This window comes from Schistocerca cancellata, chromosome 7 (genome assembly GCF_023864275.1).
Source record: "Schistocerca cancellata isolate TAMUIC-IGC-003103 chromosome 7, iqSchCanc2.1, whole genome shotgun sequence".
Taxonomy (NCBI): domain Eukaryota; kingdom Metazoa; phylum Arthropoda; class Insecta; order Orthoptera; family Acrididae; genus Schistocerca; species Schistocerca cancellata.
In genome coordinates this window covers 553,972,577-554,000,139 of record NC_064632.1, presented here as the reverse complement: position 1 = coordinate 554,000,139, position 27,563 = coordinate 553,972,577, and the positions used below count along the sequence as shown (strand labels likewise).

Genomic DNA, 27,563 nt, shown 5'->3' with positions numbered 1-27,563 from the left:
TGTTTACAGTAGTAAGTAAAGCTTGTGAACTGTTTGTGATACTAGCAAACAAAATTGTTAAAGGAAATAACAATAATGTCACAGTGACCACTTAAGATGCTTTAGAATAAAGCAAAAAACATTTTAAGTTCCAAAAAGTGGTTTTTTACATTTACAACATGTACAAGTGTGTTAGTGAAATATCTAAATTCTGAATCTCTTAATAATCCTTTATAGATCTTTTTCTTAACAATATGCAACATCTTTTTGAGTAAATTTTATTTTATTTTATATCAACAATAAACCAGATTTGGTTCCTCTCTGATACTTATAATTCTGGAGTAATCCAGTGATCTCCTGCTTTTTTCCTGTTTATTGTGGGACTGGAATACTTTCTCTGAAATTCTAAAGATAGTGGGGATAAAATAGAGAGAGCAAAAGGCTATTGCAACTTTTACCGAACCAAACAATAGTCACAAGAGTTGAAAGGCAAGCAGTGGTTGAGAAGGGAGTGAGGCAGTGTTGTAGCCCATCGCCAATGTTATTCAATCTGTATTTTGAGCAAGCAGTAAACTAAACGAAAGAAAAATTTCGATTGGGAATTAAAGTTGAGGTAGAAAAAATAAAACCTTTGAGGTTCATCGTTGGCATTTTGTTTCTGCCAGAGACAGCGAAGGACTTGGAAGAGCAGTTTAACGGAAGGGCAGTGTCTTCAAAGGAGGATATAAGATGAACATCAACAAAAGCAAAATGAGGATAATGGAATGTAGTCGAATTAAATCAGATGATGCTGAGGGAATTAGATTAGGAAATGAGACACTTAAAGTAGTAGATGAGTTTTGCTGTTTGGGCAGCAAAATAACTGATGATGGACAGAGTAGAGAGCATATAAAATGGAGACTGGAAATGGCAAGAAAAGCATTTTTGAAGGAAAGAAATTCGTTAAAATCACGTACAGATTTAAGTGTCGGGAAGTCTTTCCAGAGAGTATTTCTATGGTGTGTAGCCATGTCTGGATGTGAAACATGGGTGATAATCTGCGTCCCATCTCTGTGCTGAAAAACAAGCAGTGGTAATGTCTGACCAGATTTATGTTTCAAGCATTTTATTTAGCAAATTCATATTTGATATATTTGTCAATCTTAGTTCCACAAAAATATCATAACCCTGCCCTGTAGTGCAATTATCTATTAGTAGTCGGTACTGGTCTGGCATTGCAGTGTCTGTAACTTGTGCATAAATCATGTTCTTTGATACATTTGTAATAACATGTTCCATCAATGACTTGCAAGTATCATTATCAAATAGGGCAATTGACTTTTAGTTTTGAATTGAGAGTGCTTTGTACATCACAGAAGTGCCTAAGTATAAGAATTTACTTTGATGTGTTAATATTTGTATCTCCTACCATTATAATGTATTGGAAATCCCTCACCACATTTACAAGAAAGGCATCTATCTCTCTGGGAAAACTATCGACAGAGCTGCCTGAAGATCTGTATAATCCAAGAATCTAGCATTAATGTCCCTGTAACTTAGCCTACAATACAAAAAAAACATCTCTGTACTCTTCCTCATCTCTGTACTCTTCCTTGAAACCCAATTACATTGTAAGCTCTTAATCTGCTGTGTGTCAGACCATGCTCTGATAATTAAAACATTGTGTGCCTCAAAACCAGTAAGCACTTATCTCTCTTCTGCTTTCCTCATAGCATACTGAATAGTTTGATGTGAGATTCAGAAACATGTACCTTTGTATTCGTACATACCGTTTCGCCTTTTTCCTGACTATATGTGTAAAAAATCCTGTTGCATAGGCATCTTGTATGTTGTGCTTTTGCACTGTATCTCCTCCTCTGTTGCTGGCCAGCCTTCTACACATGATTCTGACTCAGTTCCTGATGATTCTGGGTGCTGGTTGGTCTATGAAACATCAGTCACCTCCAGCTGATGCAGATAGTTCTGCTCCCAATGAAGTAGGCGGCATCGAGGTCTGACTGATCTCAATAGATATTTGAACTTATTTTGTGCTGTGACCTCAGTCCCTGCTGCTGGTGGTACTGTCTTAGCAGGCAATCCCAGCCATTCCTCTGTCCTCACAATAAACAGTAGGTGGTGCAGGCTCCGACCCTCTGATCTTGACTATATTCTGTAAATGCCTGCACAGCTTCTATTTTCCTTGTTTCCTTGCATAAATAGGTGAATGCCATGCCTGGTGTAGTCATTCTTGTTTTTCACTCTGAAAATATAATAGGAAAGTTGTGATAGAATGTAAATAATTTAATAGTAAAAGAGACCACTCACTGAATAGCAGCCACTCCCCCCTCCCCCTACCTCTGCCCCCCCCCCCCAAACACACACACACACACACACACACACACACACACACACACACACGCTCGCTCGCTCCTACTTTTGCCCCTAACCCCTACATTATACTGGCTTGTGTATACATCCAATACAACATAGGGACATGCATGTGTGTGTGTGTGTGGGGGGGGGGGGGGGGCATGCACACACTGTCCCTAGCACCACAAAGAATTTTTTATTCTGAAAGCTAGCAAGTTGTGTGCCTGTCAATGACTGAACACTTAGCTGCTATGTGGTAAGTGATCTCCTTTATCCTCAGTTATGTACTATTTTAGGCATAGATAGTCTGCTTTTTATTTTCCTCAAACAGCATGCATTTTCTGTCACCTGACTACTAAGTACATAAAAGATTTTGCGTGATCCAAGGTCTTTCCTTCCAATGATGTTTTGATGGAAACTTCATGTTTATTGATTCTCATTTCTTTGGTTGTTCTTATTTTTATCCTCACTCCCTACTCTTCTGGTATTATTCCTCTTCTTCTGTCATTTCTGTCGCTTCTTGTACTGCTTTGGCCGTATGTTTCTTACCATGAATGTTGAAAAGTGTTGATGGCCAATACGCTTTTCTTAATACCTCTTCCAGGGCCCATCTCATTTGTTTCCTCATCGACAATACTTACTACCACCTTATGTCTTGTGTTCAGTTCCTTTGTTAGCCTTCTGCCCTTTCATTATACATGAATGTCTTTCAAACTCTTCAGGAGATTAGTCCAGTCAAATCTGTCCCAAGCTTTTCCTCAGCCTGTCAAACAGATGAATATGAATATGTTCCTGATTACTTCAGCATCATTTGCCATTCATAGCATCTGATGTTCCTTTCTTGAATCTGAATGGATTGTCCACCATGTTTTCCTTAATTTTTCTATGAAAACTTCTGAGTACAAGCACATACACTGCCTTTTCAATTGTTCACATGTAATTAATTGTCCTATAATCTTTATTCTTTGGCATTGTTTTTCTAGGGTAAAAGTAAGTGAATGGCTTCAACTAAATCTTGAAGTCAATTGCCCTTGTCACATATTGTTTGGATAAAATTTGTCAGTCTACTTAAATACTGCTCCATTTCCCAAGGCCTTTAGAGTTTCAACTGGTACTTCACTGTCCGCCTGCTTAGCTGACTGGTAACATGCTTGTCATCATCATTACATCCTTATCACTGGCACACAAGTGACCCAATGTGGCGTCGACTGAAATAAGACTTGCACTTGGCGGCTGAACATCCCCAGATGGGGCCTCCCGGCTAACAGTGCCATACGATCATTTCATTTTATTGTTATTTCACCACAGTTCATTGTTTTCCTCTACTTCAGTTTCTGAATGGCTTTTGCCATTCCCATCGTGTTATCTGTCAGCCACTATTTGTTTCCTTACATTGCAGTTCCTGCTTAGTGGTGGTGTATGATATGCTTTCGTTGCATATAATTCTTCAACATATATGTTCAGTACTCACTTGTTCTCTTGTACACAAGCTTCAGCCTTGCATTTTTTGTTGAGTAAGTTCTCTTTGCTGACTTTTCTTGAAGCTTTGTTTGATAGGTACTCAACTACTGTATACATTTCCATTAATTTTCCACTTCTTCAGTATCCTTGCACAAAATCCTCATTCAGTCCTTGCTGGTCTGATCAGTTAATCTTATTACTTTCTTTTTCAGCCTCTATACTTTTCTCTTTTTATTAATTTTATACAACTTACTTCATGCTGTCCATTCTTTCCTATTCTTTTCCTCCTTTACTTCTCCGGTCTCTTCTTCTAGAATTTTCTTCTGACACATTTATGCTGAATTTTCCAGTTTTTGTGGAGTTTGGGAGTAGCGGTTGCTTCTTTTAATGTACTTCAGCTTTGTTGTATGTGCCTGCATCAGTAAATTTTGCTCGGAGTCCACATCTGTTCTCGGGAACATTTTTCCTGTTTTGATACTATTTTTGAATGTGTGGTTGATTATAACAAAATATATTTGGTATTGTGTTACCACTGTGAGGTTTCCATATATACATTCTTCAGTGATGGTTCATATACAAAGAATTAGAAATCCGGAGGTCAAATTGCTCATAGAATGCTGTTAGTTTTCACCGATTTTGTTTATTTTCTTGCATTTACCAACTAAATTCTTTATCTTTCCCTACTATGCTATTCAAGTTTCCTATGTTTATAGTTTGTTCTTGTCCATTTCCATTTTATGTATGTAGATTTACATGTTTTTGTTCATATATTTAATCTATTTTCTTTTCGTCTGTACTGGATATTGGCATGTGAACTTGGACAATCTGCTTACTATGCTGGGGTGCTCAGTGTCATCATTCCTAGCACTCTTTCATTCAGTGATACAACTTACTCAGATTTTTACCGTCCATATCTTGTATCTGGTGTGCCATTGGCCTCAGTAGAAGCATCCACCTTTAGGAATGGTTTCTAGTTCTAGGAGCATGAGTGTGTCCACCATCCTCTCACTACTAAGTCCTCTGAAAGCCTGTTGGCCATTTGGATGGAAGAAGTCAAAATCTGTGGGATACTCAGACCTTGCATTGTTGGACATGTGTAGAATATCTGTGCAGGCATTGCCTACTCACTTCCAGAGGGAGGTGGTATCAGGGTTTTCTCTTCCATTTGTCTGGGACAAAAATCATGTTTCTTGAAGTCTCCAGTACTTCTGATATCTTGTTGCATTAAAAAAAAGTTAGAAAATGTGGTGTAAACTTTTGTTGTAAGGGTCATCATGATCTGAATTGAATTTATATTGCTTCTAAAAATAAGCACTTTTAAAGCAATTAATTAGTTTCTTACGGTTTTTACCTGTAGGTAGAACTTATTCTGGAGCAGATGCGTTTATGCCTGGCCAAAAAGGATTATATAAGAACACAGATTATATCAAAGAAAATTAACACAAAATTCTTTGATGATGAAGGCACACAAGATTTGAAACTGAAGTACTATAGGTAAGCTTTTATCACATTACCGAAAATTTAAATCTGGAGTGCTTTTAACATAAACAAGTAAGGTTCCCATAGCAAAGGTTATACTTTTGCTTTATTCCATAATTTGCTAAAGATTAACAAATAATTCTGTAAACTAAACTAGACCAAAATTTTATTTTTTGTTTAATGCTTGTAACATTTTTATGCAGCAATTTTATTTTTTTGAGATTGTCAACTCAGTACTCAAGAATTTTTGTACTGTTGTAATTTTTTACACATTAGCGGACATTATCACTTCCTAAAAGTGACTTCTTTGTGGTTACACATTTGAGTTATAGGAAGGCAATCATGACCTGTAATTAGTCATAGTATTACCACTGTATCATTCAGTAGATATTTTGGAATAATGTTTGTGTTATGTGACACCTTCGCACACTGCAGTATAATATACCGGGTGATCAAAAAGTCAGTATAAATTTGAAAACTTAATAAACCACGGTATAATGTAAATAGGGAGGTAAAAATTGACACACATGCTTGGAATGGCATGGGGTTGTATTAGAACAAAAAAAAAAAACATCCTCCTATTGCTAGATGCGTGAAAGATCTCTTGCGCGCGTCGTTTGGTGATGATCGTGTGCTCAGCCGCCACTTTCATCATGCTTGGCCTCCCAGGTCCCCAGACCTCAGTCCGTGCAATTATTGGCTTTGGGGTTACCTGAAGTCGCAAGTGTATCGTGATCGACCGACATCTCTAGGGATGCTGAAAGACAACATCTGACACCAATGCCTCACCATAACTCCGGACATGCTTTACAGTGCTGTTCACAACATTATTCCTCGACTACAGCTATTGTTGAGGAATAATGGTGGACATATTGAGCAGTTCCTGTAAAGAACGTAATCTTTGCTTTCTCTTACTTTTTTATGCTAATTATTGCTATTCTGATCAGATGAAGCACCATCTGTCGGACACTTTTTGAACGTTTGTATTTTTTTGGTTCTAATAAAACCCCATGTCATTCCAAGCATGTGTGTCAATTTGTATCTCTCTATCTACATTATTCTGTGATTTATTCAGTTTTCAAATTTATACTGACATTTTGATCACCTGGTATTTTATACAGCCTGCTTAAAAATCCTATTTATTGAAAAATTACATCCCACCCCTCTTTTAAAAATGAACATACACTAGATTTAATTTTGACCATGGCTAACATTTTTTTATGTTTTTCTTGTTCTGTATGATGAGCTGAATTGTATTGCTCAGTATTAATACTTTCTGAAAATCATTTGTAAGAACAGAGTCAGTAGAGTGGAACATTTTTGTAATGTGTTATTAGAAAAATTGAAAGTTGTGTTGTGCTGTAAGACAATAACAACAGCATGGTCGCAATGGACCAAAGTTTATTCCTCTTGATTTACTGGTGAACAACTGTTGAGAACATAGGCACAAAAATAGAAACAATCCAGGTTCTGATACAAGCAGTTGCTGACAATAAGTACGAATGCAATATAAGGGCGAGTGCCTGCTGCACTGTGCTTATAATGGGAAAGGTTCCATTAGACTGCAAGTCACATGCCATGCTGTGTGCACAAGTTGTGTGGCCCACTGCAGGCGACCTCTTGTGGCCAAACTGAGCAAATGGCTTTGGTGCAATGTTCAAAGTGTAGCACGTGGGCAGCCTGATGCCGCGGTGCATATCCAAGCATTGTATGCGGGGTTATAGACTCCCTTTCCCCTCATGGGAAGGGTGCTCTGCTGATGCAGTATTCCCCTGCAAATTACCATAAGAGAGGACAAGTGACAAAGGCACTGTCTGTCATCGGCATAAATGTATAGGAACGCTAGAAGCATGTCAAGGTGTCATCCGTGAAGGAGTCCACAACGTACTTCTACATTTGAATCTTGAACATGTGTATGAAATGTCTTCCTCACCGTTAGATTGTGAGTGAAAAGGAGGAGCAGTCACGTGGCGAATGCCTTTGAGTACATGGGGGGAATGCGTGAAATACAAACTGTGTACCATTATCTGTCACGAGCGTGCAAGGCAATCCTTCAATAGACAAACTTTTCGAGGGGTCCTGAAACCATAACCACGGCTGACATCGAAGGAGTGGCTAACACATGGAAATTTCTATAAAGTGTTGACAACCAGCAGCCAAGCAGAATTTAGGAAGGATCCCACAGAATCAGCATGGATGCTTTTCCATGGACTCTACAGTCTAGTCCACGGGAAAAAAATGTAGCCTGCTGTGCTGCCTGTTGGGTGGCATACTAAGAACAGGCCGTGACAGCATGCACAATGTCACCATGAATGCTGGCCCAAAATACATGCCGACGGGCCAGTAACTCGGTACATGAGGACTCGCCCTCCCCAATCTTCCTGATGTAGCAGCTGAAGCACATCCCACTGGAGGCTGTGTGGGATCACAACCCTGAATAACTGCCAGTCCATAGCTAAGAGATCACCACTGTCAGATACTGAAATGCATTGCGGAGGGCAAAATAGTTAGACGCAAGATTAGAAACCCTGCCCAGAGGCCTGTCTGGCCAACATTGCTGAATTACATGTGAATAACTTAATGCAAAACCAGATTTGCAGTGACTTAAGCTGTGATCTGAGAGTATCCTTCCACTGCACATTGCACCTCAGCATCTAAATGAAAACAAAGGAGTTCATTCCATTCAAATGTAGAGTCCTGCCCAGTCAGAAGCTGGGACAGCACATTGGCATTGGCATATTACACAATAGTCCAAAAATGTATTTCATAGTTGTAGTGAGGCAGAAAGAAAACCCAACAATGGAGGCGGTGTGCTGCTTTGGTGGGCAACAAAGCAGGAGGATTAAACAGTTAAACTAATGGCTTGTGGCCACTAATGAGGTGGGACTGATGCCTTGTACAAGAACACATGAAACTTTTGAGAGCATAGTCAATAGCAAATGCTTCCTTTTCAACTTGTGAATAGTGCTGCTGAGTGGAGTTCAGCAATTTTGGTGCACAAGCTGTCGGACATTCTGAACCATCAACATATTGATGTGCGGAACAGTCCTGAATGCGTCCTGAGAGACATCCATAGCTAAAACCAGGTGGCAGCCGGGATGGAAAGCAGCTAAACAGAGCAGAACGTAATTTAGCTATCAATGGCGTGAACGCACGTTTGCAGGCCAGCGTCCACTGAAAGGGAATGTTCTTATGGAGCAAATCGTGGAAGGGATTGGTCAATGCAGCCGCACTCAGGATAAATTTTTAATAGTAAGCAATTTGACCTATAAAAACTTGGACCTCCTTTACGTTTGTAGGGCAAGGCAGATCTGTGACTGCAACAACATAATGGCGTGAAGGCTGAACACCATCCCAATAAATATCAACATCCACAAGAAGTGTGATTTGGCCAAGTTGCATTTCAACCCTGCGGTATATAAGACTGAACAAGGTGCGTAAGTTGCGTAAATGCTCTTCTGTGGACACACCTGCTACAAGGATGACAGAAAGATAGTTGATGCATCCCAGAACAAGCCGAAGGACATATTAATTACAAGGAGCCGTTTACAATCCTCATTCAATGGAGCCTGTAAATAGGCTTCATACAAAACCTGGCCCCCAGTGAGTTTAGCCAATAACTCGTATGGACAGGGTAAAGGGTAGATACCAGTGGTAGACTTAGCATTAACTGAAACTTTAGTCAACGTAGAGGGAAGGCTGACCAGTAGCTTTTTAAAAATCACGAGGTAGCATCAGTGACACTAAAAGTGAGGAAGTGTTGCCAAAGACAGTTCTTCGTATATCTCCCGTCTTTGGCCAGGTCGTCATAAGGGGGAAAGGCAGCAGGTACATCAACAGTGTGGAAGACCGCATAAGCAATGTGGCAGAGAAGTTTGTGGTAGCAATTGTAAGAGCCTGTTCCGCTCAAGGAGAGATGGGAGCACTACCTCCAAGGTCAGAAGAACTGAAGGAGCAAAGAAGTAAACTGAGCATGCACAAAGTGAAAACCACACTCAATGCCATTTGCAACGTATTGTAAGACACAAACACTAGCATGGCCACTATGAAAAAAACTTTATTCTTCTTCCATCCACAAGCGAACAGCAGTTGAGAACATAGACACAAACATAGAACCAATCCAGGTACTTATACAAGCAACTGCTGACAGTAAATATGAACTTATTATGAGGGCGAGTGCCTGCTGTACTGCGCTTGTAAGGAGGAGTGCTCAAGTAGACAGGACAGCGCAGCAGATGCTGAGCCGTGTGCACACGTTGTGTGACCCACTGCAGACAGCCTGTGGTGGCTGGCCTGTGCAGTTGCTGTTGGTAGACTAGTCAAAGTGTGGCGTGCTGGTGGCTTGAGGCTGTGGACCATGTCCAGGTATTACATATAGTGCTCTAGCATAAGTTGATATGGATATGGAAAGAAGGCAACCAAGGAGAATAAGATATATAATGCTTATAAACAATGGAGAATCAAGGATGGAATAACGATGTGAATTGGGCTAGGCTCACTGCATAGGGGAGGCATTAGGTGGCAATCTGCGTTATTTCAAATTAGAGGTTATTCAGGTTTATTTCAAAGTAGAGAGGGTATTCAGGTATCAGACAAATGCCTTCATCAGAGAAGGAAACGTACACTCCTTTTCGTACACATATAACTGGCACACATGAGGCTACTGTTCCCTCTGGATACTCTGACTAGTTTTAAATGAAGCAGTCTGCAACTAGTTGCTGCTGCCTCTTTGTGGTCAGTACAAATCCGATCTGTCGTACCGTATTTACTCGGATCGAAGCCGCACTTTTTTCCGGTTTTTGTAATCCAAAAAATCGTGTGTGGCTTAGAATTGAGTGCGAAGTAAGCGGAAGTTCTGAAAAATGTTGGTAGGTGCCGCCACTACTAACTTTTACCGTCGAATATATGTAGTGCTACACAGGCATGCTTTGGAGGCACAAAGATAAATACTGGCACCAAACCCTCTGCGTGAGTAAATAAATTTAAAAAAAAGGTGGAAGGCGAGCTTTTTTCTCCTCCTCGTGTTTCGACCACTGCATTTTCATACATTATCCAACGAAGTAATAACAAATACCGTATTTTCCATCTTCGAATGTAGCAGCATTTCAATGTACTACAAAAATCCGACTGGCAAGTCTGTTTGGGATGTTTGTCAATATGGCCAACTCTACGTTCTGAATTTTTTCGTACCTGTGAGAAGAGATGGTTCCTTATAGGAACTTTTATGAATTGTGAATCGCATGCAGTAATCTCTTCACCATAAGAATAATACGAATATAAACATTTTGCCATGTATTCTTTCATGTTTGCTGCTAACTCATTTAAATCCTGTCTGCCTAATAAACTGTGAAACTAGAGTGAGACAACAGCAAACGCGGAAGAATATACATATCATGTCATGTTATATTCGTATTATTCTTATGCCTAATAGTGAGAGAGTCAGAAATGAAGCACGGCAATTGACTAGATTTTAAAATCTAAGATGAGTCTTAATTTCAGTGCAGAATGTAATGTACTAAAGAGGCGTCCACAAAGATTTTCAAACAGAGAAAAATTTTCGCTAAACTCTCGTTCAGAACATCTTCTATCATACGCTGTCTATTATTTGGTTCTTGTTGATCACTATCAAAGAAAGCAGCAGTGTAAGTAACAACAAATAGCAGTCTCTTGCCATTGTTTCGCTAATGATAAGATTCCTCTCTCTTTTTTTAATTGTAAGCGGCGGTAGTGTGTACAAAAGCAAGCCATGCCGCGGGTGGCAACAGGTCATAAACACTCATTATCAGAATGCGGCAAACAATGCATGACACAGTACAGTAATGCATTTTAAGCTTCGAGTGACATAAACACCTATAACAAAGAGAACATCACTTATCAGATCGAAGAAAAATAAGCAATCAATTCAAACCAGACGAAGTACGCAAAAAAAGGAAGGGTACCCGTATAAATACGGACGGAGCACCTGACGCATAGCAATGGCTACCTGGTAAAGCTTAACTGCTAAGCTTACGACTCGAACGAAACTACTATAGCTGTATCGTCATTCATTCTACCTAAATTGTGTCTCATATTACAATGGACCAACTTTGTTTTGATATGGAGGTGCGGCCTAAAACTTTTCTCTCCCCTTGAATTTCGAGTCTCAAATTTCAGGTGCGGCTTAGATTTGGGAAATTGTTTTTTTCTTTGATTTCGAGTCTCGTTTTTTCAGGTGTGGCTTAGATTCGAGTGTGGCTTAGATTTGAGTAAATACGGTAATTCAGATTGTTATAATGAATACTAAAGACTAAAAACAGAAAGGTGGCAGTCATTGGGGAAAAGATAGTAAAATCTAAGAAAGAGAATAATTTGAATTGTGGCAATTTAGGCTACATAAAGAAGAGTACAAAATGTGAAAATTCTCTCAGTACATGCTGAAAGTCATGTTTGTAGTGTCGATTTTAAAACAGGTAAAGGAAATGTGCATGAAGGCTTTTATATAAAAGTGCTTGATGTTACTACATTGTAATTAAAATTAATTCAGAAGACTGTTTTCACCAGTACCAAAATAAAAATCTGATCTCTCTTTGCATCACTTGGTCATAAACTATCCAGATTTGCTCATCAACAGGAGCATGATATCTAAATTTCTACCAAAATGCCTGTCAAAACTTTAACCATACTGTCTTTTTGCACATTTTCACAAATAAGCTGCTGATATGTATTGGTAATATAACGGTGTTCTCCAACATTATCATAATAATCAAAGCGGACAAAGTGAATTAAAATTTGTGTTGCAGCCGGGACTCAAACCCGGGTCTTCTTGCTTGCTAGGCAGAAATGCTAACCATTACACCACCGCAGTACGATGATCAACATTGCTGCATGAACTACCTAACTGAGTGCCCTCCCCAACGCAAACTTCAATTCATTTTTCCCTTACATATTGTTACTACTGCCAGGGCTCTCCGATACTGGCAAGCACCCCAGCATTGGACGTAATGGCACGTGCGTGTACCATTGGTGATCTTATGATCTTATAATTAAATGTGGTGGTGTAATGGTTAACATTTCTGCCTAGCAAGCAAGAAGACCCAGGTTTGAGTCCTGGCCGCAGCACAAATTTTAATTCATTTTGTCTGCTTCGATCTATGTAAAACTTAGGCAGTTGAAAAAAAACTTTTAGTGTTGAATCATATTAGCCTTTTATCAGGGGGAATAATGGGCTTTAAATTCTTGTAAGATGGAAATCTTTTTGCTCAGGGGAACTGTAAACTGTTACTACACATGCTACTGCCAGCAATAATGCATAGCCCGTGGTGGCCATTCTCAATAACATGTTCCCTGATACATCTTTTTGTGTCCCAGCATCAGTGGCTTTGGGATTGGGTCATTCCCAGGTGCACTAAAGACTTCACAACATTAGAATCTGAAATGATTAAATTGGCATAAAAAATGACATACAGAGAGCTGAGATAAGAGATCATAATTATATTTACATCTATATTTGCAAACCACTTTATTGCAAGTGATTGAGGATGCTTTGTGTCCATTGCCACTTCTCCCTTCCCCTGTTTCAGTTGCAAATGGGTCATGTGATGAATGATTGCTGGTAAGCCTCAGTGTGACCTCAAATATCTAATATATACGAGATATACACTGTGTGATCAAAAGTATCCGGACACCCCCAGAAGCATATGTTTTTCATATTAGGTGAATTGTGCTGCCACCTACTACCAGGTACTCCACATCAGTGACCTCAGTAGTCATTAGATATCATGAGAGAGCAGAAGGGGTGCTCCACGGAAATTGTGGACTTCAAACGTGGTCAGGGGATGGGGTGTCACTTGTGTCATACGTCCGTACATGAGATTTTCACACTCCGAAACATCCATAGGTCCATAGTTCCCGATGTGATAGTGAAGTGGAAACCTGAGGGGACACGTACAGCGCAAAAGTGTACAGGCCGACCTTGTGTATTGTCTGACAGAGACCGTCGACAGTTGAAGAGGGTCATAATGTGTAATAGGCAGACATCTATCCAGACCATCACACAGGAATTCCAAACTGCATCAGGATCCACTGCAAATACCATGACAGTTAGGCGGGAGGTGGGAAGACTTGGATTTCATGATTGAGTGGCTGCTCATAAGCCACACATCACGCCAGTAAATGCCAGACGATGCCTCACTTGGCGTAAGGAGTGTAAACATTGGGCGACTGAACAGTGGAAAAATGTTGTATGGAGTGACGAATCATGGTATACAGTGTGGCGATCCGATGGCAGGGTGTGGGTATGGTGACTGCCCGGTGAACATCATCTGCCAGCATGTGTAGTGCCAACAGTAACATTCAGAGGCGGTGGTGTTATAATGTGGTTGTGTTTTTCATGAAGGGGGCTTGCACCCCTTGTTGTTTTGCGTGGCACTATCACAGCACAGGCCTACATTGATGTTTTAAGCACCTTCTTGGTTCCCACTGTTGAAGAGCAATTCAGGGATGGCGATTGCATCTTTCAACATGATCAAGAACCTGTTTATAATGCACGGCTTGTGACAGAGTGGTTACATGACAATAACATCCCTGTAATGGACTGGCCTGCACAGAGTCCTGACCAGAATCCTATAGAACACCTTTGGAATGTTTTGCAACGCCGACTTCGTGTCAGTCCTCATCGACTGACATCAATACTTTTCCTCTATGCAGCACTCCATTTAGAATGGGCTACCATCCCCCAAGAAACCTTCCAGCACCTGACTAAACATATGCCTGCGAGAGTGGATGCTGTCGTCAAGGTAAAGGGTGGACCAACACCATATTGAATTTCATAATTACCAATGGAGGGTGCCACGAACTTGTAAGTCATTTTCAGCCAGGTGTCTGGATACTTTTGATAACATAGTGTATATAGGAAGGAAGAAGTGATATATTGGTCAGCGTTTCTAGGAACATACGATGTTGGAACTTTAACAGTAAACCACATGATGATACAGAGAGCTTCTCTTGCAACGTCTGCTGCTGGAATTGGCTGAGCATCTCTGACGCTTTTGTAAGAAGTAAATGAACCTGTAACAAAACGTGCTGTTCCTCTTCTTTGCATCTTCTTTCTTTCCTCTGTCAGTCCTATCTCCTGTGAATCCAGACTGACAAGCAATATTCAAGTATTGGTTGAACAAAGGTTTTTGCAAGCTACTTCCCTCGTGAATGGACTGCATTTCCTGTGGATTCTTCTAATGAATCCGTTTGTCGTCTGTCTTTTTGGTGATTGATTTTACGTGGTCTTTCCACTTCAAATCACTCCATGCACATACTTCTAGATATTTTATGGAAGTAATTGCTTCTGGTGATTGTTCTGCAATTGTGTAATCATACAATAATGGGCGTTTCTGCCTGTTTATGTGCAATACTGTAAGGTACGTATGTATTCACAGTCAAAAGTAACAGTTAATATAATTGCCTGTCCTATATGGCATGGTTCATGGCAGAACGTAAAATAATTTATTCGTAAGTTATTGTGAAAAATATTCTCTGAAATAGATCACGAAAACTACATGTTCTTTCTATTACCGATTTAAACTGAGCGTATATTGTCTCTAGTAATTGCCTTTGCAGACAACAATGCACATTGTAGCACACTACACATCAGTTTTGAATCTTTCTCTTCACTGGCATATAATATTGCTTTGTATTTCAATGAGTGAGGGTACGTAATGAATGAACAGTGTGGTGATATAATGTGTAAGATCAATTTTTATTTTATCTCTGACTTAATACAGGCTTTCAGTGTCCATTAGCCAAGGGAGAAAGCAAGAACAGAAATGGGAATTTAATATGACTTTGATGAGTTTTATAAGAGTTCTTAGCAACCAGTGAGTCATATCTGAAGACTAGAACAATTCAGGTTGAGTGCATCAAGTGTCTGTCTACAGTATCTAAATCTCTGACAAAGATAAAATATATGGCAAATTATGAACATTTCAATATGATGTAGTATGTTACATTTCTCAATGTTGAGGGTTAATTGTCAATCCCTACAACAAGCATCAATCATCTGCTGGTCTTCCTGCATTTCGCTACAGTTTTCTGTGACTTTTCTGTGTACAACAGCATCATCTGTGAAAACTTATTGAACTTCCAGTATTATCTTCTTGATAATTTGTATATTTCATGAAAAGTTGTGGTCCAATTACACTCCCTTGTGGTATGCCTGGAGTTACTTTTACCTCTCAAGATTTCTCCCTGTTGAGAGTGACATGCTGTGTCCTATTTTAGAAACTCTTTAATCCAGTAACACAGATGGTCTGGTATTTTATTCATTAGGCGGTAGTGCGTAACTGTATTGAAAGCCTTCTGGAAGTCAAGAAACATGGCATCAACCTAGGTGCTGATCTACTTCTTTCTGGGTCTTGTGTAGAAACAGAGCAATCTGGGCTTCATGCAGTAGTTTTCAGAATCTGTTTTGATTCCAACGAGAAGATTTTCACTCTCCAGAAATATCATCAACACAACAGAAATATCAACAACACAAAGATCAAAAATGTTCCAAAATTTTGCAACAGACGGACATCAGATATATTGGCCTTTAGTTTAATGCATCTGTTTGACAATCTTCTTGAAAATGGTAATGACCTACACTTTTTTTGCAATCATTAGGAAAGTTTTGCTCCTCCAGCGACCTGCAGAACACTATAAAAGAAGCAAGTTCTTTTCCATATTCTGTGTACAGTCGTATTGGCACCCTATCACATACTACAATCTCTCCTGGTTTTGAGTAATTTCAGTTGCTTTTCTATCCTATGGTCATTTTCATGACCAGGAGATCTAATACGCTGCCTTGTGAGTTGTTTCTTTGTTAAGCTGCTGAAGGTAAGTTTCAGATAAGTCTTTTAGAACAGTTGCACATGGTTCCCTGATTCACACGAAATATTCTGCAAGTTTCCCCACAAATGTTCCGCCACTATTGCTCCTGAGGCAAGGGCATAAAAGCATTCGGTGACCCTGTTTGATCCACCGTTAACTTACCTTTGCCCAAATTATTTTGCATTCAGAATCTGTACTAACCTCACTAGATATTTTCACTTTTTTTTTTGTGGCTATAAACACGCCTCCACCACTGGTATTCAACCTATCTTCCCCTTCAGTCTGAATTTAGAATTTCATTCCTATCAACAAATGGTTTCAGCCATCTTTCTGTCCCTGGCACTATGTGGCTTTCGTTACTGTTTTTTAGGAGACCAGTTCTGGGACCTTTCCATAGACACTCCTGCGGGTAATCTCTACTATATTACATTTCCTTTTAATGATCTGCCTTTTTTAATTCTACTCTCTTTGATTAATGGTGATAGTATTTTGCCCTGCCTGAAGTTATGAAGTATCTTACTGGGCCTGTGGTGTGGGTTTCTCTGTACCATAAGAAATCTAAATTTGCATGCTACACATACTTTGTTGTCCTAGTACCACTTCCTGTGAATAGTGCACACCTGATGTATTAACACATTCCAGTTGCTGCCCGTAGAAATTATGGGTGCATTGTGATTTCCCTAACAGTCAGTGCTAGAAAAATATCAGAGGGCGGCTTTCATGATTGTTACTTCATGATGAATTCTTTCCCAGCAGTGATGGCTTGAAGTCAGTTGTTCACAATACACCTCAATTTTCTCTCTGGTCTCTTCTTATGTAGTAAATCACATGATCTTGATATATTTGCCCCCCCCCCCCACACACACACACACACTGCACGTGCATTTCATATAGTTCCCTTCCACTCCCTAACAGATCCTAAAGTTCTGCAATTTGTTGCCTCTACAAAAATAGCTGTGGGCATAGAGCTCCTGAGATTTAGCACTGCTTAGGTGTTTCTCCAAACTCTTTGGGCCCCAGAAGATTATTGTACCATGGGTGTGTTTTTCAGAGATAATACTACCTCCCAAAACTTCCTGGGGTGTCAGCATTCTGACCTTGTGGAAAGAACATTAGAATCAGTAGACTAAGGGAACCTAGATGACAGCTTGAGGTCACAAGGCATTCTCAGATAGTTCTGTGCTCACATCTAGATGTTTGATTTCAGGATAAAGAGGAAAGAACAGAGACCTTGGCAATCAGTTTACTTCTGCCGCTATTTTTGTAGAGGCAACAAATTGCAGAACTTTAGGATCTGAAGATAGCTTATTAGGGAGTGGAAGGGAACTATATGAAATGCACGTGCAGTGTGTGTGTGAGGGGGGGGGGCAAATATATCAAGATCATGTGATTTACTACATAAGAAGAGACCAGAGAGAAAATTAAGGTGTATTGTGGAGGGAAAAAAAAGAAAATCATTATTATTACAGATTCAAAGGGAATACCAAACAGGATAGTAAGACTTGCTCCAAAAATAAACAAAAATATTTCAGGAAAATCATTCAAGTCTATGTACCAATGTTCTTGCATTGCGATGACAAAGTAGAAGATCTCTACAAAGAGTTGCAGAGCTGATGAATGAAAACAAATCCTACAGCAAACATGTCAATGGAGTATTTTAAAGCAAAAGTAGGACAAAGATAATATAACAATTTGTGTGGGGGAAACATTGGGTATGGTACAAGAGGTGATAGATGCACAAGATTTGAAGAATTTACCAAGAACAACGTGTTTATTCTCAACACATTTATCCAGAAGGAAACATACAGAAAATGACTTTTGTATCACCAATTTGAACTACAAAAGAAGACAATAAAGAAATTGCACACTCATGTGGCAGGGAATTGGAAGCACAGATTGAGATTTTATTTACATACAGGGAAGTATACCAGAATAAATTAAATAACAGTTTCAGCATATTAGAAAGTTAATTTTATACAGGCATAGATGAAAGTGGCAATTATTTATCAAGGGTAATTATGTAGATAATAAAAGATGTTGCAGGTACAAATGCAGCAAAAGAAAAAGTGCCAAATGGGATCAAGGTAAATATTATAGAAAGGAAGAGTACAAAAAAGAGAGGATAAACTTGAAATAGGAATTGAAGATTTTTTTAATATGTATATTTTTGAACCAGCGGCCATTATGAATCAAGACACAAAGAAGTTACAGACATTGTCGGTGAGTGGTCATTGATTGAAAGTTAGGGAAAAAAAGTTATATATACATGGTGTTTCAGAAGTGGTGGTCAATATTCAAGGATATGACAGGAATAATCATTCGAAACAAAAAAGTCAAGTAAACATGGGGTCTAAAACGCATACCTTACGAGCTATGAACAATTCTTGATCTTCGACACTGTGAAACAAATCCCTTCCATTGCAAGCTCTTTGCTTTCCATATTTTAGAAGTGGTAGTATGGACTAAAACAAGAAAAAAAAGTCCAGTAAACATGTGCCCTAAAATGCATAACTTACGAGCTATGAGCACTTTTTCATCTTCACTGTTTTGAAACACATCTCTTCTAATGTACAAGTGCTCATAACTTTTTAAGGTATGCATTTTCAAGCACAATCTTACTGGACATTTTTTTCTTGTTTTGGTCTATACTACCACTTCCCAAAATATGGAAAGCACAGAGCTTGCAGTAGAAGAGATTTGTTTCACAGTATTTAGGATCAAGAATTGCTCATAGCTCTTAAGGTATGTGTTTTAGACCCCATGTTTACTCGACTTTTTAGTTTCGAATGATCATTCCTGTTATATCCCTGAATATTGATCACCACTTCTGAAACGCCCTGTACGAGTCGAGATGGCCAGTGCAGATGCACACCAGGCTCGAACTCTTATGGGTCTCAGTGAAATGCCACGAGTAATGAGGATAATGGGCAAGGCGCACTGCATTGGTAGCGTTTGGATAAGGTGATAATTTGGGTTTGATAGCAGACATGCTAGGGTTGTCCGAGCAGCTCCAATGACTACGGTTTCTGTATGTCTTAGTTGTCAGAACATCTGCATAGTAAGCTGGAGACCTGGTTTCGAATCCCGATCCGGTGCAAATTTTCAACTTTCCTCATTGATTTCAGTCAGTGCCTGCTCACAGCCAGTTCTGTGATTCCTTTGTGTTGCGATTTTTTAAAATGTTTTTATAGTTCAAGAGATGAAACAGAAAAATGTATGGTCAGAATGATGATGATTATGTAAGTTATCACCCAACTGAGGTAGAATCCATTCTCATCTAAACATTTACTTTGGGATAGGACCATTTGTAAGAACTGTAGCTCAAACTTAAAAGAATGGCCGACCCTCGCTCTGGATAGACATGCACCTGATAGAACAGTTAATGATAAGATGAGGAACCTCCGAGATATGTGGACACTGTCAAAAAACTTCTAAGACAGTGACCTCCATAGCAAAATACTATCAATAGATCTCGCACAAAACCCAAAGAATTTCTGGTCATAAGCTAAGGCTATTAGTGGCACCAAAGTTAGTGTCCACACACTGTGGACGACACAGGAACTGAAATTGTGGGCAGCAAAGCAAAAGCAGAAATGCTGAACCCTGTTTTCAAATGTTCCTTCACCAAAGAAAATCCAATAGTATTGCTACGATCAAATTCTTACACAACTGCAAAGCTGAGTGCAATAGGTTAGTGTCACTGAAATTTAGAAACACCTGAAGTTTCTAAACTTTAACAAAGCTTCAGGGCTCGATGCAATCCCTGTCAGATTCTATACAGAATTCAGGGTTGATTTAGCCCATTGTTTAACCGTAATATAACATAGATGTCTTGAACAAAACAAATTTCCCAGTAGGTGGAAGGAAGTACAGATTGCACAAGAAGGGTAAAAGAAGAGATCCAGAATCATCTGTCCAGTGTCCTGAACTTCCATCTGTTGTAGAATTGTAGAACATATTCTGGATTCAAATGTGATTAGGCATCTCATAACAGAATGACTACCTCTATTCCAGTCAGTTTGGATTTCGAAAACATCTTTTATGCAAAATCCATATCACATTCTTCTAACATCACATCCTGCAAGCATTGATCAAGGGGCTCATGCAGATGCAGTATTTCTTGACTCCCAAAATGCATTTTGACTGTACCATACCTATGCGTATTGTCAAAAGTATGATCAAATGTATAGGAAGAGGAAAAAATTGTGTTATGGCCAATTTTGAAGTTATTCTTTGCTTATTTTTCCCTAGTTCTGGTGTTATTTTCTGCCAGTTTTGACTCTTTTTGCCAATTCTGGTATTAATTTTTGACTTCTAACTTTTGGAGTACTACATGTTCCTTGCTTTTGTCTTATTTCATTGTTTTTCAGTGTTAAATTGGAAGTGAAAATATACCTATAGGTTACACTATATTTATTGATGTCACAGATCAAATTAATTTATGTTATTAAACAAAGAAATCAATTATATTAAAATGTGAAATCAAATCACTTAAAGGTAAAATAATTTTGCAACCATACAGTGTTGAAAGTTTTACCAAAGGAAGCATCCTCAGAACTTCAAAGATTACTTCTAAAGCATTGTGCTGTTGATCTGTCGACAGTTGACAATAGTGTGAAAACAGCTACCTGGAGACAAAACTTGAACGTAGAAGACACACTGCCTTCTGCGGAACACCAGAAATTTCCAGTGTCCACATAACCTGCTTGTTTTTCACTAAATTATGAAGGTCTTTGTGGCCTCTTGTAATGTCATACATGGCTGAAACTTGTTGTTCTAGGTACATGTAACGGACAATGTCATGTCAACATTAAGAGAGTTTCCAGAATGAGATTTTCACTCTGCAGCGGAGTGTGCGCTGATATGAAACTTCCTGGCAGATTAAAACTGTGTGCCCGACCGAGACTCGGAACTCGGGACCTTTGCCTTTCGCGGGCAAGTGCTCTACCATCTGAGCTACCGAAGCACGACTCACACCCGGTCTCACAGCTTTACTTCTGCCAGTATCTTGTCTCCTACCTTCCAAACTTTACAGAAGCTCTCCTGCGAACCTTGCAGAACATCCCCCAGGCTGTGGCTAAGCCATGTCTCCGCAATATCCTTTCTTTCAGGAGTGCTAGTTCTGCAAGGTTCGCAGGAGAGCTTCTGTAAAGTTTGGAAGGTAAGAGACGAGATACTGGCAGAAGTAAAGCTGTGAGACCGGGCGTGAGTCATGCTTCGGTAGCTCAGATGGTAGAGCACTTACCCGCGAAAGGCAAAGGTCCCGAGTTCGAGTCTCGGTCGGGCACACAGTTTTAATCTGCCAGGAAGTTTCATTAAGAGAGTTCATTACCTCCTCATAACAAGAACCTACAGCTGTGAACAAAGATTACATGACGTAGGAATGGAGAGTCTCACAGTGATAACATTGAATAAAAATTCTCGGATTTCTAGCTATGTCAAGTACATGAGCTTTCACTCGAGCACTTCTTGACCATTGTTAACTGGCATGACTGCCAGTGGACAGCTGGTATGCCTTTATATACACTAGCTGTTGGCCGTGATGTCACCGGTGCTCACTGCACCATCATGAAAAATGTCCGCCGCTCGTGGTCTCGCGGTAGCGTTCTCGCTTCCCGAGCACGGGGTCCCGGGTTCGATTCCCGGCGGGGTCAGGGATTTTCACCTGCCTCGAGATGACTGGGTGTTTGTGTTGTCCTCATCATTTCATCATCATCCAGGAAAGTGGCGAAATTGGACTGAGCAAAGATTGGGTAATTGTACGGGTGCTGATAACCACGCAGTTGAGCGCCCCACAAACCAAACATCATCAACACCATCATGTAATGGCATACATTGACTCGGCATTTGAAGTATCTGCTTCAGCCACATGATTGCCAGGTCCCATGTCATGCAGAGCTGCAATCGACTGTCTCTGTTTAGGTTGTTATCAATGATTTTTATTTCAGTTGCTTCTTTAATTACACAAACCCAAGAGCCATTAGTGTGAACTTGGCAGATGTTTCGTCAAAGTTTGCCCAATGTCCATTTTGTAAAGCATGCTCAGCAAAAGCAGGTTTCTTGGGGTAGAAGATAAAACCTCTCATGCCATTTCCTGTGGTATTGCACAGTATGTGCTCTTCGTCTGACGTAAGACTAATCACACTCGCAATGTATCTTGTAGACCCTATGCGTTCTGAAAGAATGGCAAGAAAGTAATTTCCTTTTCCTGCTTCCTGTTGATGGTTGTAGTGTGATTCTTGCTTGAAATCACTTCATTTATATGATGAATATTATAGCCATTGTTCCTGAAGACCTTGCATAGCTGAGAGCTCATGGGGCAGAGTATCAGTGTCTTAAATCATTCTTGCATGATTCACCAATGTTTGTAAAACTGTGCTTCTGTGCCAGGTGTTGGTGGGTGATGACATGCAAGTACAGATAGGTGCGGTGTTTTTACTATAGGTGCTGTGGACGAGGCACCCATTCTGTTTGCAGCAGACAAGGACATCAAGGAAGGACCTGGTTGTTTCTTTTGCTACATTGGCGACACATTCTTCATTTGGCCGCACAGACGTATGAAACTTGGGGAGTTCTTGAAACACCTTGACAGAATTAACAAGAACATAGAGTTCATCATGAAGGTAGAGAAAGAAAGTGCTTGCCCTTTCTCAAAGTCCTCGTCTACCACAAACTAATTTGATACATTGGCCACAGCATCTATAGAAAACCCTCCCACACTGATCTATACTTGCACACCATCACCACCCAGCACAGCGGTGCACTATTTTATGAACATTGGTGGATCATGCAAGAATGATATCGGACACTGATAACCTGCCACATGCGTTAATCCAATAAATAGTGTAGGCGTAAATTGTTGGAGTATCACAGAATTTACACTTGTACCCTAAAAATGAAGGTTTGAGCGGGAGTCAAACTGTTGCCTCATAAGCGTACATCTTACAAAGCTTGAACTATAACCACTTCACCACCATGAACTCTTACCGTCTGGCACCTACGCGCAAATACATCAGTTAAATAATACACACGTAAAACTACTCTTGAGATTTTCTCAGAGTTACCAGAGTAGTGCAACTTATTACTTGCACATTATGTTGTTTTAATGGCCTACTAAAGGTGTATAAAGTTTGAAGTGAATCCGTTATCCCACCGCCGCGGCCTCCCCTTGGTCAGTATCGGAAAGAAAAGTCAGAAACTAATTTCAGCATTGAGTAACTATCAGTTACTAGTATCAAAAAATTGCCATTGCTTGATTTATGACATTTTTACACTGAAATTGGGAAAATGGCTAATTTTGTGGGATTTTATAAAAACCACTGCAAAAATTGCAGATTTTGCATTATTTTTTGCTTTATCATCTGTGTGAAATTTTCCTATCCATATATATATATATATATATATATATATATATATATATATATATATATATAATAGAGGGAAACATTCCACGTGGGAAAAATATATTTAAAAAGAAAGATGATGAGACTTACCCAACAAAAGCGCTGGCAGGTCGATAGACACACAAATAAACACAAACATACACACAAAACTCTAGCTTTCGCAACCAACGGTTGCCTCGTCAGGAAAGAGGGAAGGAGAAGGAAAGACAAAAGGATTGGGTTTTGTCTTTCCTTCTCCTTCCCTCTTTCCTGACGAGGCAACCGTTGGTTGCGAAAGCTAGAGTTTTGTGTGTATGTTTGTGTTTATTTGTGTGTCTATCGACCTGCCAGCGCTTTTGTTGGGTAAGTCTCATCATCTTTCTTTTTTATATATATATATATATAAACGTGGGAAAAATATATTTAAAAAGAAAGATGATGAGACTTACCAAACAAAAGCGCTGGCAGGTCGATAGACACACAGACAAACACGAACATACACACAAAATCTAGCTTTCGCAACCAATGGTTGCCTCGTCAGGAAAGAGGGAAGGAGAGGGAAAGACAAAAGGATTTGGGTTTTAAGGGAGAGGGTAAGGAGTCATTCCAATCCCGGGAGCGGAAAGACTTACCTTAGGGGGAAAAAAGGAGGGAAAAAAGGACAGGTATACACTCGCACACACACACATATCCATCCTCATATACACAGACACAAGCAGACATTTGTAAAGGCAAAGAGTTTGCCTTTACAAATGTCTGCTTGTGTCTGTGTATATGAGGATGGATATGTGTGTGTGTGCGAGTGTATACCTGTCCTTTTTTCCCTCCTTTTTTCCCCCTAAGGTAAGTCTTTCCGCTCCCGGGATTGGAATGACTCCTTACCCTCTCCCTTAAAACCCAAATCCTTTTGTCTTTCCCTCTCCTTCCCTCTTTCCTGACGAGGCAACCATTGGTTGCGAAAGCTAGATTTTGTGTGTATGTTCGTGTTTGTCTGTGTGTCTATCGACCTGCCAGCGCTTTTGTTTGGTAAGTCTCATCATCTTTCTTTTTAAATATATATATATATATATATATATATATATATATAAAAACTGAAGTGGGGCTATAAGAGGGTTTCATAGTACGGGATGCAGCAAGTAATCTTGAATGAAGAGTCAGAGAGAGAGAGAGAGAGAGAGAGAGAGAGAGAGAGAGAGAGAGAGAGAGCAACCTCAGACTTTTCGTAGGTAATGCAGTTATTTATCTGTATTAAAGCACTGTCTGAAGAAAGCTGTACAAATATTCAGTTGGATCTTGAAAATATTTCAAAGTGGTGCAAAGATTAACAACTTGCTTTAAATGTTTAGAAATATGGAATAGTGCACTTTGGAAAATGAAAGAAGAAAAGTGTTCTGTAACATATTATCAGTAAGTCACAAATGGGTGACAATCAACTTATACCATGGATATAAAAGTGCAATGTCTTGCAGTTAGCCCCGCTGCTGGTTGGACAAAAATCCTGCAAAATCTCAAAAAATCTTCTTGCGATGGTTTCCAAGCTGCTGATAGAAAGTCCATGTAGTGGTTAAGGACTTGGGTTATTAACTGTGCAGTAATCATAAAACATCAGAATATTTGTTTGACAACTTTGATTATTTTCCAGGCTGGTCAGCATCAAATCTGAAGTAACTAAATGTTTTATTTTGTATCCTTGAATATCTGTTTCAATTATTGAGAAGTCCATGGCATAGAACTTCTCTAGGAGGGAGTCCATGGCATAGAACTTCTCTAGGAGGGAGTCCATGGCATGGCACATTGCATTGCAGACTCCAAGGAGATATTGTATAACGACGTAAGCACATTGCAAGGAGACCTTATGTTGCCAGGAGTATCTCAAGACATAAAATTACCACCAAATGAAAACAGCATAAGATTAATATTTTGTCTAACGAACAGCAGCTATATTTTGGCCAAATGAAATTTGAAATATCTGTGTTTGTCTGTGATAGAAGACCAAAGATGGTACATTCCATATGATTCTAACTTATTGTGTTATCAATATAATAGAGGGAAACATTCCACGTGGGAAAAATATATCTAAAAACAAAGATAATGTAACTTACCAAGCGAAAGCGTTGGCATGTTGACAGACACACAAACAAACACGAACACACACACAAAATTCAAGCTTTCGCAACCAACGGTTGCTTCCTCAGGAAAGAGGGAAGGAGAGGGAAAGACGAAAGGATGTGGGTTTTAAGGGAGAGGGTAAGGAGTCATTCCAATCCCGGGAGCGGAAAGACTTACCTGTCCTTTTTTCCCTCTAAGGTAAGTCTTTCCGCTCCCGGGATTGGAATGACTCCTTACCCTCTCCCTTAAAACCCACATCCTTTCGTCCTTCCCTCTTTACTGACGAAGCAACCGTTGGTTGCGAAAGCTTGAATTTTGTGTGTGTGTTTATGTGTCTGTCAACATGCCAACGCTTTCGCTTGGTAAGTTACATCATATTTGTTTTTAGATATATTATTGTGTTATCAATTAGCCTCTCATTTATTGCTCAAGAAACAGTGGTTCACATTTTTGCTTAAGGACTGCTACCATCACATTAACTCGTTGCAGTGTAAAACATTTCCGATGGTTCAACTTACACTCTGCTATTCCAGATATCTTTAATTAATCCCTTTTGTTAACTAAATATTTATATAAAATAATTTAATTGGATAGATAAAAAAATCTACTAACTGAGCAGCAGCAGCAGCAGGGGAACATACACACAAAAGGGTTTGTTTTCCTTGTTATAAATATATAATATTTGTATGTGTGTTCCCATGTGGGGAAGGATCTGGTTCTCTATACTTTTACTTTAATCATTAATACTAGGGAATAGTTTCTTCCATTATAGCAGGTGGTCTTTGTTTCCACAGTTAGCTATCTCCTAATTAAAGCGGTAAGGAATTTACTCGGGTCCAACACTATTAGACTGGAAATGCTGTGATCCAATTGGTGTTCTGCAGAAGTCCGTAAATTATTCTTGCTCTCTGATCGAAGTCAGCAGTCAGAAGCACCTACTCTACTTACGACTACTTTCCCTTAGAAAACAGCAGAAATCCACACCCAACAATTAGACTTTTCCAAACAAGGTATATGAGGTGGAATCCAAAATTTTCGGGCCTGGTGCTGCCATCTGGAAAGTAGGAGAAGTAGATCTTTGCACTGCTAGGTGACGAGAGCTGCATATCTGATGAGTCAGTGTGCAGAGTGGCATTCAGTTGGGAGGATGTCTTGCATCTCCACAGTGATTTCTGTAATACTCTGTGTTTGGTGTGTGGTGATTTTATGATGGATCTGCGAACAGAACAGTGCATGTGTATAAAATTCTGTGCAAATCTCGGGAAAAGTGCTACGGAGGCCTTAACAATGATTCAGCAAGTGTTTTGGGGACAGAGCATGAGTTGTAAGTGTGGGTTTGAGTGGCATGCTCGGTTCAGGGCTGGCTGTACAGACATCGAAGGTGATACTCACACTGGAAGGCCCGTTAGCTGCACAAGGCCAGACATTGTTGCCAAACTTCAACAATTGGTTCGTGCGGATCAACGTCGAACCATTCAAGACCTTGCGGATGAAGTGGGTATTAGTTACGGGACATGTCAGCGAATGTTGACTGATTAACTGGGCATGAATTGTGTCGCTGCAAAATTTGTGCCAAGGATCTTGACTGCCGATCAGAAGGCACAGCATGTTGAAGTGTGCACGGACCTTCATCAGACCGCATCTGATGATCCAACCTTCTTGTCACGGGTTATCACCAGCGACGAGAGCTAGGTTTACGATTATGACCCAGAGACAAAGCTACAATAATCCCAGTGGAAGAGCCCGGGCTGTCCAAGACCCAGAAAAGCGAGACAGGTGAAGAGCAAAGAGAAGAGCATGATCATCGTTTTCTTTGATACCAAGGGAATTGTGCACAAAGAATTCATCCCACCCAACCAAACAGTGAATTCTGTGCATTACTGTGATGTTTAGCAACGGCTCCGTGAAAATGTGTGGCGATGATGGCCCGAACTTCAGCGTCAAGGGAACTGGGTGCTGCATCAC

At 39.8% G+C, this 27,563-nt stretch overlaps 1 protein-coding gene and 1 non-coding gene across 2 annotated transcripts in view; one reads left to right on the top strand and one right to left on the bottom strand.

Annotated features, from left to right (window-relative positions):
• Nucleotides 1-27,563, top strand: part of LOC126091936 (26S proteasome non-ATPase regulatory subunit 12) — a 101,576-nt gene that overhangs the window by 12,984 nt on the left and 61,029 nt on the right. Inside the window, exon 5 of the mRNA XM_049907258.1 lies at nucleotides 5,147-5,283. Coding sequence (XP_049763215.1) covers nucleotides 5,147-5,283 — 137 coding nt within the window. The remainder of the gene's footprint in view (nucleotides 1-5,146; nucleotides 5,284-27,563) is intronic.
• Nucleotides 12,040-12,112, bottom strand: Trnaa-agc (transfer RNA alanine (anticodon AGC)). Its single transcript has one exon. It is a non-coding gene; the product is annotated as a tRNA-Ala (tRNA).